This window comes from Nelusetta ayraudi, unplaced genomic scaffold (assembly GCF_046127955.1).
Source record: "Nelusetta ayraudi isolate G7.1 ecotype Tasmania unplaced genomic scaffold, CSIRO-AGI_Nayr_v1 ptg000022l, whole genome shotgun sequence".
Lineage (NCBI taxonomy): Eukaryota > Metazoa > Chordata > Actinopteri > Tetraodontiformes > Monacanthidae > Nelusetta > Nelusetta ayraudi.
The window spans coordinates 5,467,816-5,482,690 of record NW_027466072.1 but is presented as its reverse complement, the minus strand read 5'-3'; the positions used below and the strand labels follow the sequence as shown (position 1 = coordinate 5,482,690).

The following is a 14,875-nucleotide window of genomic DNA, read 5'->3' as shown; positions in this document are numbered from 1 at the left end:
TTACCTCATTTTGTAAATAGCCTGTTTGTCACCTTCTTCTTTTTTTTTTGTGCCTTTTTTGTGCTGACTCAGCAAGCAGATCCCGCTACACAGTGTCTGCAAAATGTGTTCGCTGCACTTTTTATTGTAAACAGAAAAACCTATGCTAAAATAACTCACATTGCCCCTCAATCATAACATGAGCATTAAAATTCCCCCTTTACTGCTGATCTGTGTGCATTTCATAACCGTTCAACTTCTAAAGTGTTAAAAGTCGAAAGCTGATGCAGAACGTTTTTCCACCAGAAACACTTTAGACCAGAGCTCAAGCTCAGCTCAAAAAACAGAAAAATCCCACAAGGAATCACTGTTGTGGGATAGAAGAGGCTATAAAAACCAGCTGTCGTCTGCTGATCAACTTTGCCAGTGGCAGGAGTTTGGTCTTCTAGAAAAGAAATTGGAATTACTCTAGGAGATACATTAGACTATCAAGTATTTAAGACCATTCAAATAATTATTTCTTTATGGGTCATGGAGCGGTTTGAATGTACTTGTTGCTCACACTGAACGTTCAAAGATGTGAACTTGTAAGAGCAGTGCACTCCCTTTTGTGCATCCAAGTGAAGGTAAGATCACAACACTTGGCCGTGTGTGTCCAAAGGTTCTGAATCAGTGACTTTATCTGCTAACTCCTCCCTTCCTCTGCTCGCTCCTCCCCTCCACCCACCTTCACTTTTGACCAAAATCCGACAAAATGGCGTTTCTACCTACACACGGACACAAGTTGGAAAAGGCTGCACTCTAGTGGAAAGGAGAGATATTGCTTTCCCGACAACAACAAAAATTTAAAATGAATGTTCTTCATGTTGAATATTATTTATTTCAGAGATTTATGAGAGGTGAAAAGCAACAGTAAGGAAAGAAAAATGACAAATCCTTATAAATATATCTAACAATATGTAAATAAAACACTGAAACAAGACTTCTAACTTTGGGGTTTCTTCTTTACCAAGAGTTTCCCTTTAGGTTTGAGTAAAAGGGATTTCTTATGTTCTTCTATCCTTCTGTTCTCTGCTTGCTTTTCCTTCCACACCTCCATCCCTTGGTCCACCTCATTGCTGAGCATCACGATGCGTCTCTGTCAAGGAAACCAAGGTTGACAAATGGCGTGTGGAAGAGAGACAGGCCAGTTCAAATATGCATGTTAAAATAAGAGGACAAACACAGTATGTGCTGAGACTCACAGCTAAAGCTTCTCTCTCCTGCTTTCTTCTTAACTGTCCTTTTAGCGCAGGTGCTGGTCGTCCGTCTGCAACGATGCACAAACATACATTAACAACTGTGAATCTTAATTACATGACAAAACAAACATTTAAATCATACCTGCAAAGGACCAGTCGGGTAAATCTGTCAAAGGACCATATTCTGTGCCACTACGAGCCAGTCCATGTCTGAAAGCAAATGTGAGAAATTGTAATTTGACATGAAAATGATGACAAAACTGCCACCTTGACAGTTGTGTGCTTTAGTATTTGTGACTTGTGCTGTGTTGTATAAGCGGAGCCAAACGTTTGACTCCGATGGCTCATCATCGTTTAAAGGCATTACTTGCAAAACAAACTATTTAGGTGGCGTCAGGTGAAAATTGGCGACTCACTCTTAAGTACCAATCTAGTGACGCTGAAAACTAACACTCTGCGATATTTCCCCTAAACCGTCAGTTGAGTTGACACTTTGCACACAGCAGGACTGGGTCATTATACGACATTTACGTACTCTTTTCTCCATTGTCCTCCGGCACGAACTGCGCACGTTGTGCTGAGATGTCTGGTGGAGAGCCTGAGAACTGCAAACAGTCCCCGAAAAGACACGTTACTTTTTGGGGAACATTTCGAGTTTGTGGCGAGCACGACAAAGCCGTTAGCATTAGCACTAGCATCAAAACCTTTCCATTTAAACCGTGTTGGTGAGCAGTTTTCTATAAAACACAGGCTACCTGTACAAGACGGTGGACGACTGTTTGGGTCTTCGAACCGTATAAAGGAGACATTTCCTGAATAACCTCTGCCTCACCTGAACCGCACCATGTCCTCACGGACGCCGCCATGTTGCCTGCAGTGTCTTCTGTATCCCGCTAGAGGGCGTTAAATACAAGACAGTCTTGACTTGCCGTGTTTCTTTGCGAGCAGAACCGTGGAGAGTCTTCAATTAAAGTGTAAAACTCGAAACACGGAATCGCAGTAAGAAATCTTCGACTTGAAGAATGATAGGGATAGGGTTGTTCATCTGGACTGTGTTTTACATCAATAATCTGTACTTTTTGTCGTAACCCTGTCTGTTTTTCAGCCCGCATGGTAATTTGCCTCTGCTAATTATTGAAATAAATTCTAAAAAAGTAAAGAAAGAAATGGTTACAAAACCTTCTTCAAATTTAACTTAAGAAGACACCTATTTGAGGTTGAACATTTCTTTAAGTCTGTCAGGGGCCGGTGTTTTAAAGGTTTTCACAGTGTTGTAGGCCTACTTATTTCTAGTTTATAGTAGCTAACGCAAGTGTTTTGTTATTTCTTGTCTTCTTCTCTTTTTTTTTTACACCTCGGTGCCACTATATTGGTACATTATATAAAAAAGCAGAGATAAGATATATGATTTCACTTTTTTAACATTCCCAGATATAATAAATGAGCAGGATTTCTGCCTACCTGGGAAAATATAAACACTAGCTATCTTAGGGATTTGGGTGAGCTTTGCAAAGTCTGACAAAAACAACCACAATGAAATCATCAAGGTTTTCTCACCTCCAGACGGGACAAGCTGCATTTAGGATTATGGAGTTTGTGAACACCAGCCCCATGGGCTGTGTGCACTTTTGAAGAAAAGCAATGCTCAGCTGCAAATGAGGAAAAACTACTCTTTTTGCAGGCAACCTCAAAAAAGTTATATTCAAAATGATTATTTCCCCCAAACAGACTCTCTGTGTAGGCTCCAGAAGAGTTCTGAAATCCATATTTCCATTTGTAATTACTTGTATAATTTATTTTTTGCTGTTTTTTTCTAATATGGGATCAATAAAGTCTATCTATCTATCTATCTATCTATCCATCTTCCTCACATTTAAAAAGATGTAAATAAACATTGGATGTAGGATTTTGAAAACATACTGCCTTTTTTCTCATTGCTGTCACACATTGACTGAGACCAGAATCGTGAATGAAATGGGTCATCCAAACATTTGGATCACCTTGGATAATTTTTTTCTCTCTTGAACAAAACTTTGTTTTCCTAACTGTCCCTGCGGGTAGAAAGTAAGCAAACAAGCCAGAGGGGTGAATATTCAAATAGAGGAATGCATGCATTTTCTTTCCTTTTCTTCTCCATCTCCAGGTGCGTTTCAATTGAACAGCGAGGCAAACAAGGAAGGAACAGCCGCTGCTCTTCAAAGTGTACTTCTTTTGTGTGTGTGTGTGTGTGTGTGTGTGTGTGTGTGTGTGTGTGTGTGTGTGTGTGTGTGTGCAGCCCAGGGTACTAAGCCCAGAAGAATTTCTCTGTTAGCTTTGCAGACATGTTGCCACTCGCAGCCGGTGTGAGTTCAACGCTTGAGTGTGCAGAGCACAAACCCTCCTGAGTGAGAGAGTGAGAGAGTGAGTGCAGGGACTCCGGTGGGACCGCAGGGGCCGTTCAGGGCTCCGTGCACACAGAGATGGTTGGTGGTGGTGTTGGTGGGGTTCCAGGGGGTTGATATATACAGCCGAAAAGTGTCTCAACACTCGTGTGCTTCAAAGGGGCAGCACACCTGTCGGGTTGCGTTCGTGAACCGCCACCCAGCAGCCCGGTCTGAGGCCGACCGAGTCGGGTCACCGCCGGGATGTTTACCCTGGAGCCTCCTTGGAGAACTCAGACACGCCGAAAAAATTCGCCGGCCGCCTCACACCGCCGTATCCCTCCACCACATTCCACAGGCTGGTGGTACAACAAAGTAGTGCGGTTGCCTTAACGACGCGCTTTCGACGCCAAACTTTTTTTTTTTTTTTTCCTTTTTCCTTTTTTTCCCTTTCTTTTCTTGAAACAGTGTAACAGGAAACTATTTCATGTATTTGGGCACTATTGTGAAACCCACCATAGTACGAGCTTTATTGTATTTGCGGTGTATTTTTATTCTGGAATAAGTTTGAAGGTCCATGTTGACCTTTTTTTTTTTTTTTTTTTTTTGCACAAGCACATTATTGTATACATTTACACGTTTACGTCACATACAAGACAGTTGTTTTTAGGACACAAAGAAGTGCTTTGTTTTATAGTTGCTGTTGTTTTTTTTTTGTTTGTTTTTTTGCCACTCCACCATTGCAAACAAAAAGAGACGAAAATATTTATTACCTCGTGAAACTTGAATATCGGTTTCATTTAATCACACCTGCAGGAAGAAAACTCCAAACATTAAACTCGTGTAGGTACATTTGGAGTCATTTTATCCCGAGAAGCTGTGTTTGTCTGATGTTTTTTTTTAAAGTTATTATTATTATTGAAAATAATCATTTTAGTTTTACACACGTTAAACCGAGTTCCTGTTGCTCAACGCGTGTGATAAAACTTATTCAGTGGACATTTACACTCCTCCCTTAACCAAACTCTCAGTCCAGTCAACACCGCTGCTGACTTGGGGTTGGAACACCGTTAATTTCTGTAAAGGGCAGCTCCTGCGGCCACTCAATCCACTTTTCTTTCGTATGAATGACGAAACGGCCATGGCTGGAGGAAAGGTGTCCCGGCCTGGCTGCTTGCCTGCTGGGGGGAAACCAGCCGCCGCTCGCTGATAAAAGCGCAGCGCTTTTTCAATCTCCGTGAACATCGCAACGTTCACCAGTGATTTTGACTCTTCAAAATAAAACACGTTTGAGACCCAAAAAAAAATCGTTGATCGTCGAGTCTTAGCTGACAATAAATTTTTAAATTTAAGAAAGAAATGGTTACAAAACTTTCTTCAAATTTAAATTGAGATTATTGAATTAAAGATATTTAATTGAGATATTTAAAGTTGAACATTTGTTTAAGTCTGTCAGTGGCAGCAGGGGCAAAGTGTGTTTTCAAGTTTTCTGTTTGGAGGCCTACCAAACCTTTATTCTGAAAGGTCAGCAGCGGAGCCAGCATGAACGCACAGTGGCGAAGTCGACGCTACCGTAAAAGCGGCGACGAAGGGGGGAGGCAAGTCATTATTTTAGGGGGAAGAAAGAAAGAAACAAAGTTGTCGACGGAGCTGCACACGGGGAGGGATTTTATTGATCTGCAGCGACTCTCTGGGCCCCGCAGCGCTCCGTCGCTCGGATGGAACTATAACGGAGCGGCAGCAGCCTCAACTCCATTTCCGTTTTGTCCCTTTTGAAACTTCTTCGCTGCTATTTTTGTTTCTCCTTTGAAACGGCTCTCTCTCTCCAGATGATAAAAGAGGGCAACAAGCTGGTGGACGGATGGTAGCTGCCGCTCCGCGTCTCTTTCCCTGCCGGACGCATCATCACCGCCAACACCACCAACACCACCATCATCATCATTTTATAACTGATATTTTCTCTCGCCCTTTTCGGGGATGAATGGCAGAAGTTGGGTGAGTCGACTCAGTGTGTGTGTGTTGCACGGACGCAAGTCTTGTCCCGTCTTACGCCGGATGAAGCCACATGAAGCGGGGAGATCCGAGCTTGCACCCCCACTTTGTGCTACTTCTATATACATATAACGAGATAGAGATCGCAGACGGTAGCCGCCGTGCACCGGGACCCAGGCGAGTCCACAAGTTCCGGGCGGACACAAGGCGAGCGTGAAGGGATGCAGATGTGGAGCCACACGAGGGGCCACAAAGGAGGCCCTCCTCGGTGGAGACCATAGGACACGCTCCACCGTCCGTCCCCTGGATGTACGTGCGGCTCCTACTTCCTGTCTGGAACCGACTTTGAATTCAGTGCGTGTAATAAGAGTCCGATGGATTCCTCCTCAGCCGAGCTGCGTCCACACCAGCTCCTTCACATGAGGGCCAAATAGATGGTAGATAGACGATCTCTGTCATGTAGCCACCTTGGCATGTCCTAACTGTCTTATTTATCAGTTGTTTTTTTTAATTTATTTTATGTGTATGTATATAAGGGAGTATTTTTTTTTTTGTAAAGCATCAGAAATTTTAAGGACTTTTTGAAAAAATAATTTTCTGTAGTTGATTTTTCTTCTGCTGTATATTCGAGCACATATCACAGTGCGGCACAGGACTTGACTTTTTCCCAGACGGGTTGAAAAAAAACAAAACAAGAACGAGGCTTTATAATGGAGAAGCCAATCAGCAAGTTGCTTGGGAAGCTGAAGCTGACAGACTCAGGCAGCGTTAAATTCAGCAGCTCCAAGAAGAAGCATGACACAGCGGCCAACAACTCCAACAACAGCAACGCCAACACCGCCAGCTCGTCTGGAGGGGGCGGTGGCGGCGTGGTGCCCCCAGCCGCCGTTCCCTCCGTGGTGGTCCCGCCCTCCAGGCTCAGCCAGGGCCCGGCTGCCCCTGGAGGAGGAGGAGGAGGAGGAGGTGGAGGAGGAGCAGGAGGAGGTTGCGGACAGGGACTGGCGCCCTCGCAGCTTCTGGCACCCACGGCGCCCTCCCCAGCAGGGGGTGGTGACGGCGAGCAGCAACCCCCCCTACACCCCTCCTCCTGTCTTGCACCGCTGAGGCGTCGCTCCCCCCAGCAGAGGGCCTCCTGCTACCTGGGCGAGGGCGTGGATTCGCACCTGCGGCGCGAGTCGGGCCTGGGCCCTGAGGTGGACCCGCTGGGCTCCCGGGGGTCCCTCAACCAGCGGCGCTACTCGCTGGAGATGCAGCAGCTGGTCCGCCGCCAGCAGCTCCTCTCCCAGACGCCACCCCCACTCTCCGTGCCCCCTCCGTACCCGGCCGCCGGCTACGGGTCGGCCCCCCGGGGTGGCGGTGGTGGCGGAGTTCTGATGGAGCCCGGCTACCTCTCGGAGCCCGAGCGGCACAAGCGTCTCTCGCTGCAGGAGTCGCTCTTCTACAAGCGGCTGAGCACCGGCGGCGAGCTGTGGGAGAGCAACCGGCCGGCGTCCCTCTCGCACCCGCCGCACCGCACCTGCGACATGACGAGTGGGGGAGGGGGCGGCGGGGGCCTGGCGGGGGGCTTCTTCTACCCGACGGGCCCGACGGTGAGCCCGCGCTCCTCCTTCAGCCTGCAGGAGTCAGTTCTGGTCAGCCCCAGGTCCAGCTTTGCCTCCAGCACGGCCAGTGGGGGAGGTGGCGGGGGAGGGGGAGGCGGAGGAGGGGGAGGCGGCGGGGGGAGCCCCATGGGGAGCCGCTGCAGCAGCAACCGCACCAGCGGCATCAGTCTGGGCTACGACTCTCGCTACTCGGCCTCGGGGGTCCTGCCCCTGCTCCCCCTGCAGCAGCAGCAGCAGCAGCAGCAGTCGCCCTGCCTGCAGCCTGGCGGCCCCCCGGGAGTCTACGGGGCGGCGGGCCGGGCCGGGATGACCCCCGTGGAGGTCTGGACTCAGTACCTGGACCAGGGGCTGCGGCCGCCGGCCCACGACAGCCGCCACTCGTACCCACCAGCAGTGGGCAGCCCAGCGGCCGCCTGTTACCAAGGCGGCCCGGAGTGGTGGGACGAGCAGCAGCAGCAGCAGCTGCATCAGCAGGCCGAGGCCAGGGCCCGGTACTCAGACCTGCCCGGGACCCGGTACCAGGAGGAGCTCACTCGCCTGCTGCTGAGGGACGCGGCCAGGGAAGGCGAGCGGCTCCCGGACTGCCTGAAGCTGATGGAGTCCAAAGCCAGCAGGGCGACAATGGCGCCCACCAAGACCTCCGAGGAACCGGGGGTCGCTGGAGAGAGGGAGGCCCCGGAGAACCGGCAGGAGTACTTTGGTAAGATTGGTTCTGTTTTTGTATAGTCGACTCCAGTTAAATCTAAAACAGGGGTGGGCAAACTTTGAGTGGTGGGGTCACAGTGGGTTCTGAAATGTGACAGAGGGGCCGGATGGAGTGTTTTGTGATCCATCTCCATCCACCTGGATGGAGTGTTTTGATGGCTCAGGGTCTTGGGGGGTCTGCTGGGGTCTCTCCTAGCTGTCAGGCCCTTTATTAGGGCCACATAGAGACAAAGAACCACTCGCACTCACATACACACCTATGGATAGTTTATAATTTCCAATCCAATTTTGTGAGAGGAAGCTGGAGAACCCGGAGAGAACCCGACAACTGGGAGAACATGCAAACTCCACACAGAAAGGCCCCAGGAGACCCTGGGAATCGAACCCACGACCTTCTCGCTGTGGGGCAGCAGTGCTTAGCACTGCGCCACCGTGTCGCCTGTGACCCACCTCATAGGACGAGAGAACATATCATGGGATATGTAGAAAACATGTTGGTTTAATGTCAATTGAAAATGAACCAAAGCAAAGTTGCAACAAAAACAGTGTCTTTGAAACTCCACGGTATTTTGCTGATTTTGACACTGAAAAAATGGTTTGATGAACAGCTCTTTTATGACTCACTGACTATCAAAATGATTTCTTTCAGTATCGGCGGGGCCGGATTAAAAAGCTTAATGGGCCCCGGGCTCTAGTTTGGCCCACACCTGATCTAAAGAGTCTAAAGAACGATGTCCTCCTCACGCCGCGTTTGCAAACACAGTACGGAGGTCATGCAACATCCGTCCGCAGTGTGTTATTATGGTCTTCCTCGCCAGCCTGGTGTCAGATCACAGGTGCCCCCCCCCCCCCCCCCCCCTCCCTACACGCACACACACACACACACACCCACTCCCCCCCCCCCCCCCCCCCCCCCCCCAAATGAAAGGCCTGTATGGATGGATGGATGCGCAGATTAATAGTTGAAAGACGGTATGGACACAGGCCTGCGCAGACACGCTGGGGGAAGCTGATCCAGACAAGTCAGTGTGAATGAAGAAAAACACACACACACACAATCACTGGATCACACCTGTAGCCAAAACATCACATCAGGTCAGCTGACCAATGAGGAGCTTGGGCTAATGTAGCGTCGTCGCTAATAACACAGCTCCTTATTTACACAGCTCCAAATGCCACCGTGAGTCACCCGGGACTGTGTGTGTGTGTGTGTGTGTGTGTGTGTGTGTGTGTGTGTGTGTGTGTGTGTGTGTGTGTGTGTGTGTGTGTGTGTGTGTGTGTGTGTGTGTGTGTGACACAACGGAAGGATGTGTGTGTGTATGTGTGCGCGAATCTGTGTGTGTGTGTAACAACGGATAGATGGATAGATTTAAGGGTGTGTGTGTGTGCGTGTTTGTGTGTGTGTGTGTATGTGTGTGTTTGCGCAGCAGGGTGTGCTTCCCCCTCTCTAGATGACTTCAGGCCACAGTAACGCACATCGTGTGTGAGTCATGTGCGTGTGCGGCGCTTCTCTGTGTGTGTGTGTGTGTGTGTGTGTGTGTGTGTGTGTGTGTGTGTGTGTGTGTGTGTGTGTGTGTGTGTGTGTGTGTGTGTGTGTGTGTGTGTGTGTGTGTGTGTGTGAGAGACTGCTCGGCGTGTGCAGGGGCGGTGTGCTGCAGCCTGTTTTTCTGCTCAGGTATGCGAGCCCGGAGGGGACAAACAACACTGTCCTCCTCTGAGCCAGTGGGGCCGAACCAGGAGCATCACCACCAGGAGACATTGAAATAATTTCTCCCAGAGTGCTTTGCCAGTTGTGGAAGCGTTCTCTTCTCAGCGCTGCTGCCCCCAGAAGGTTAAAATGACAGCGTGGAAGTTGGAGCATGGGTTTTTTTTAAAAGCCAGTGTATTGACTTTGGCTGGGGACTTTGTGCCAACTGCGGAGACGCTCCCAGCCTGGTGGCACTGCTCATGTTTGTGGCCTCCCAAAGCCACATGAAGGAGGCAGGAAGGAAAGAATGAAGATTACAGGAAGAGGAGAAAACTGCGGCTCCAACCTTCGCAGCACTTTGTCAGATTTAGCGACTGCCTCGTCTTCTTCTTCCCGTCGCTCTTCAGGGGGTCGTCACTGAGAACCCTCACCCTCTGCCTCACCCTCTGCTTCCACCTCACTCTCTACCTCACTCTCTACCTCTGCCTCACCCCCTGCTTCCACCTCACTCTCTACCTCTGCCTCACCCGCTATACCTCACCCTCACCCTCTACCTCACCCCCTGCTTCCACCTCTGCCTCACCCTCCACCTCACTCTCTACCTCACCGTCTACCTCACCCCTGCTTCCACTTCACCCTCCACCTCACTCTCTACTTCACCCTCACCCTCTGTCTCACTCTCTACCTCACCCTGTACCTCACCCCCTGCTTCCGCCTAACCCTCCACCTCACTCTGTGTGCTCTGCTACTTCACAGTCACCAACGCGACGTAAACACACTGTTGTCTTTGTCATGCTATCATCAGCGAGTGGCACTGTATTAGCTACAGTTTATCCTGAATTTTAGATTCACTCCTCTAGGTTGTTGGAATTCCAAGCAGCAGCAGCTTTAATCTCCAGTTTGCTCAAATTGAGGGGTTCAAAGTTAAACTCTTTCTTGCGGAGATCTTAAGACCTTTAAATTTATCTCCCCTTTTTCTGGGTCGCCTGCCAAGAAAGAAAGAATGGTTGGTTGGATGCTTGGTGGTGATGGTGGTGGCGGCGGGGGGGTCAGATCCGGCGGAGTTTCCCTTTAATAACAGACGGTGCCGTGGATGAGCACACGGGCTGGCATGAGCAAGCGGCTTTTTAACTGCGCAAAAAAAAATCCCCCTCGGCCGGCGCGAGAAACCCGAGGATTAGCCGGTGTTGACACGGCGCAGAGTCGGATTTCACACACATCCTCTCGGAACGCGCCGTAAACACAGCCTCCCCAGAGATTTCTCCCCACTTAAATACACGTTTGTCTCACCCCCACCTCCTCCCCCCAACCCAACTCATCTTTTCTTTTTATTTTCTTTTTTCATTTTCCACTGTGCTGGCAGGAACCTGCGTGAAGTGCGGGAAAGGCGTGTACGGAGCGGACAACGCCTGCCAGGCGCTGGACAGCCTCTATCACACACGCTGCTTCACCTGTGTGTCCTGCGGTGAGTCAACACACAGACACACACACACACACGCTTGTTTTCACCCACAGTATTAGTGATGCAAGACCAAGAAACACAACAAAACAAAACACGCTTTACATTATTCTTCATCATTGATTCACAGTTTAATAATTTATCCCTACACTCATGAAATATTTCACCCTTACATATTTTTTTTTAACTCAACACAAATCGACACATTTTCAACTCATCACCAATCCCATTTCAAAGTTTAATTCCCAAAAAAAGAAACGTATCATCAGAGGGAGGTAGGGAACAGGAAAATATGGGTAGGAAAAAAGATTTTTGTTTTCTTTTATTTATTTACAATTCATTATTATTTATTATATATTGTTTTCCCCTTTTGATATGTTTATTTCTGATAATATTATAAATACAGAAACACAAGCTAAGATTTTCTTTGTACGTCAATTTGGTTTGATAACCAAATAATAACATATTAATGACATAAATAACGTTTGATAATATGTTTATACAATCTTGCAACACTTGTGTGTAATAGAAAATGAATAGCGATACAATAAGGTGATGTACGGAAGATCCTTTGACTCAATAAAAACATTTGAAACAAAAAAGAAACGTCTGTATTTAACACGGGTTACCTTACATCATTCAAAGGCACTCAACCCTCTTAACATATCTTTATTTTCTCTCAATTTAAACAAACTTTGACTACCGATGGAAAGACTTTTATTGTGAAATGTGAGCGTTGAAGCCATTTTCTTTGCTTCTGTCATGCAGCTCGCACCCTGAGGAACAAGGACTTCTACAACGTCAACGGCTCTGTGTACTGTAAAGAGGATTACATGGTAAGGAGTCGCGTCCTTTGTCGTCTGGCCGACTCGCATCGCACACAAACTCTGGTTTGTGCGTCTGGAACGGCAGGATTGATTGTCCCTCGGATGATAATCTCCCCGTCCTGATTACAGTTTTCAGGATTCCAGGCTGCAGCGGAGAAGTGTAGCGTGTGTAACCACCTCATTCTCGAACAGGTGAGTCGCACTTGCGTGTCTTTGTCTGCGAGTGTCTGTGTGTGTGTGTGCTGGGGGTTTTGGGGGTGAGGGTGGTGGGTGGAATGGGAGGGGCGGGGGGGGGGGGGGGGGGGGCGTATGCGTGTGGGAACATACCGCATAAAGAGAATCACGTCCCAAAAAAAAAACAACCTATTAGAACCCTTTCACTCAAGTCGGCGCGCAAAGGCAGCACACTCTCAAGCTTTTAACCCCCCCCAGGGTCTGTGGAGTTTGGTTCTGCCTCTCTTTTTTTTTTTTTTTTTTTTCCCAGAATGCCTTTCAAAAAGCCACTGTGGGTGAAGATTTCAGTGACGTCCCTTCTGCTGGCTGGTCTTCCAGTTCCCAGGGAAGATTTTCACAGGAATGTTTGCCCTGGGCTTTGTGATAAATAAAGAAACGAGGCTCCGCCGTGATTAGCCGGAGGAGATTTGACCATATTTGCCCAACATGCTTTGCAAAATATAAACAGGAGCTCTCAGTCAGATGACTGATGGGCGGGTCGTCCCTCTGTGAAATTGACTAAACCCACTTCTTTAAATGCCTTTACATCCAAACTAAGAGAACTTGAGACAACCTCCTCACATTGTGACTGTTGTTCATAATATTACTGTAACTGTGAACTGCTGAAGTGTTTGTTTTGCTGCCTCTCGGCCAGAACTCCCTTGGAAAAGAGGTTTTTAATCTCAATAGGTGTTTCCTGATAAAATAAAGGTTCCATTAAAAAAAGACGTTTGATACTTCTTACACTGGAACAACATGTCTGTTACTTTTGTTTAAAAGATACAAGTTCTATTCAAAGTAGCTCACTTATTATTTAGACTACTTGTTGCTTGAAGTGGAGCTATTTGAACTCTCAAGTCAAGTGGATCATATTGTAGAGGGAGATTATTTTTAGGTACCTCGGCTTTGGGGTCACTGTTCAGGACACTTTCAGTACATAGAAAAATAAAAATGTAGAAAATAACATTGGCTAGTGTTATTAAAAGTGTCAACATCCAATGGCGGCTCACTGGTCATAATGTGCAGCAGGTGAAGAAGAAAAAGAAACATAGTATTGAGAGTTATCAACAAATGTATTGTTTCATTAATGGCAAAAAAAAAGAACCTGTACTTTCTTACTTTAACTTGAGTAAAGTAGTTGAATCACTACTTTAACCAGAATGTATTTATATATTTATTTATTTACACAAGTATCTCTACTTATACTATATTTTTGCCACCTCTGGTTTCAACAGCACAGGAGATAAACTTTGTCTCGATAAAGAGGTACTGAACAGCCTGGTCAGATGCATCGAATACTATTTAAAACCTTTCTAAACACTATCATTGGTTGGATTGTGTCCCTGTGTTGCCTCCTCAGATCCTGCAGGCCCTGGGCAACTCCTACCACCCCGGCTGCTTCCGCTGCGTGATTTGCTCCAAGGCTCTGGACGGCGTTCCCTTCACCGTCGACCACCACAGCAACATCTACTGCGTCAGCGACTACAACAAGTGAGCGCCGCCCACTGCTGGTCATCCTGCTGCTGCTGCTGCTGCAAACTTTGATGTTGACCTCCGTTCTCGAACTGTCCCTCTGTCTCTCGCTCTCTCCCCCCCATGCAGGACTTTCGCCCCAAAGTGTGCCGCGTGTTTACAACCGATATTACCTACAGAGGTACGGATGTGACTCAATGCCATTATTATTTTTTTCCTCCCATCCCCCGACACAGTATATTTTAACCAGCTTTAGCCTGTGTGTGCGTTTCAGGGCAGTGAGGAGATCCTGCGCGTCGTGTCCATGAACAAGGACTACCACTTTGAGTGTTACCAGTGTGAGGTAGGCACAACCACTGATACCAACCACCTGTTATTCTGCTGCAGCTTCCTCCCTCCAGAACAGGCTGTCAAACTCAAACACACAGTGGGGCCAACATGTAAAACAAACCCAAACAACTTTTTGCTTCAACACTAAATTGTAAACAAAAAATTGTATGGCTTTCCAATTTCAATTTCATCAGTAACCTCTTTCCACGGGCTTCCATCTGCTGCTGCTCCAGCCCCCCCCAGTCAAATCTTAGAACCCATTGTGGCCACCAGTCAAAAAATTTGTCCACCCCTGCTCTAGAAGCATTCCAGGGTCCTTTATCTCTCTCTCTCTCTGTGTCTCCTGCAGGAGTGCGGCAAGCAGCTCTCCGACAAGCCCGGCGCTCAGTGCTACCCGCTGGACTCACACCTCCTCTGCCACTCCTGTCACATGGGCCGAGTGCATGCCACACACTGACCGGCAAATCAGATTTGCCGACAGCACCCCTCCCTCCCCCCCAGAACCTCCTACACCTCCCTCCACCCCTCTCCCGCCTTCCCACGGTCCTTTTATCTTCAAGACGAAACTGCTGATAGAGACATTGTTGACTTAGTTTTCTGACCTCGATCGAGTCCCTATTTTTTTTTTTGTCACGCGACCTGCCTGCTGTACATCTCTGTAACATGACTGTATCATTGGAAGGGAACAGGGAAGAAGAGAACTACTGCCTTTTGAACCCCTCCTCCCTCCCCCACTCTGGCTACTGTTTGCTTGGAGAAGAACAAGGGAATTATTTTGCTCGACTGTTTTGTACATATTGCTGGCAAACATTTTGCACTTAAATTTGACTCTTTACTGTAAAATTTTATTGTGTGAATCTGTATTTTCTTTCTTTTTTAAATAAGACCCCCGAAAAACAGAAACATCAATTACTGTATGCTGTAATAAATATTTTCATCTGCGCTCAGGCCATCGCTCTGCTTGTGCGTTCATGTGGGACAAAAAAAAAGCACAAGAGTGGAAAACAA

General features: G+C 47.8%; 2 protein-coding genes across 2 annotated transcripts; one reads left to right on the top strand and one right to left on the bottom strand.

The window, feature by feature from the left end:
• Positions 1-834: 834 nt before the first annotated feature.
• On the bottom strand, positions 835-2,143 carry mrpl52 (mitochondrial ribosomal protein L52). Its single transcript, XM_076027884.1, has 5 exons — positions 2,053-2,143; positions 1,756-1,825; positions 1,363-1,430; positions 1,224-1,288; positions 835-1,117 (listed from the first exon to the last, which is right to left on the bottom strand). The coding sequence occupies exons 1-5, from the start codon at positions 2,084-2,086 to the stop codon at positions 965-967; spliced, it is 390 nt and encodes a 129-aa protein (XP_075883999.1). The 5' UTR covers positions 2,087-2,143; the 3' UTR covers positions 835-964.
• Positions 2,144-5,148: 3,005 nt separating this feature from the next.
• ajuba (ajuba LIM protein) lies at positions 5,149-14,815 on the top strand. The gene is made up of 8 exons (XM_076028294.1): positions 5,149-7,873; positions 10,929-11,030; positions 11,793-11,860; positions 11,981-12,043; positions 13,425-13,555; positions 13,667-13,718; positions 13,812-13,880; positions 14,217-14,815. The coding sequence occupies exons 1-8, from the start codon at positions 6,283-6,285 to the stop codon at positions 14,322-14,324; spliced, it is 2,184 nt and encodes a 727-aa protein (XP_075884409.1). The 5' UTR covers positions 5,149-6,282; the 3' UTR covers positions 14,325-14,815.
• Positions 14,816-14,875: the final 60 nt, after the last annotated feature.

Excerpts from the sequence above, each read along its gene's own strand:
- mrpl52 (XM_076027884.1), bottom strand. The coding sequence starts at position 2,086 with ATGGCGGCGTCCGTGAGGACATGGTGCGGTTCAG. Across the intron at positions 1,431-1,755 it reads GGAGGACAATGGAGAAAAGA|ACATGGACTGGCTCGTAGTG; the intron begins GTACGTAAATGT and ends ATTTGCTTTCAG. Across the intron at positions 1,289-1,362 it reads ACCCGACTGGTCCTTTGCAG|ACGGACGACCAGCACCTGCG; the intron begins GTATGATTTAAA and ends GCATCGTTGCAG.
- ajuba (XM_076028294.1), top strand. The coding sequence starts at position 6,283 with ATGGAGAAGCCAATCAGCAAGTTGCTTGGGAAGCTGAAGCTGACAGAC. Across the intron at positions 12,044-13,424 it reads ACCACCTCATTCTCGAACAG|ATCCTGCAGGCCCTGGGCAA; the intron begins GTGAGTCGCACT and ends TTGCCTCCTCAG. Across the intron at positions 13,556-13,666 it reads TGCGTCAGCGACTACAACAA|GACTTTCGCCCCAAAGTGTG; the intron begins GTGAGCGCCGCC and ends CCCCCCATGCAG.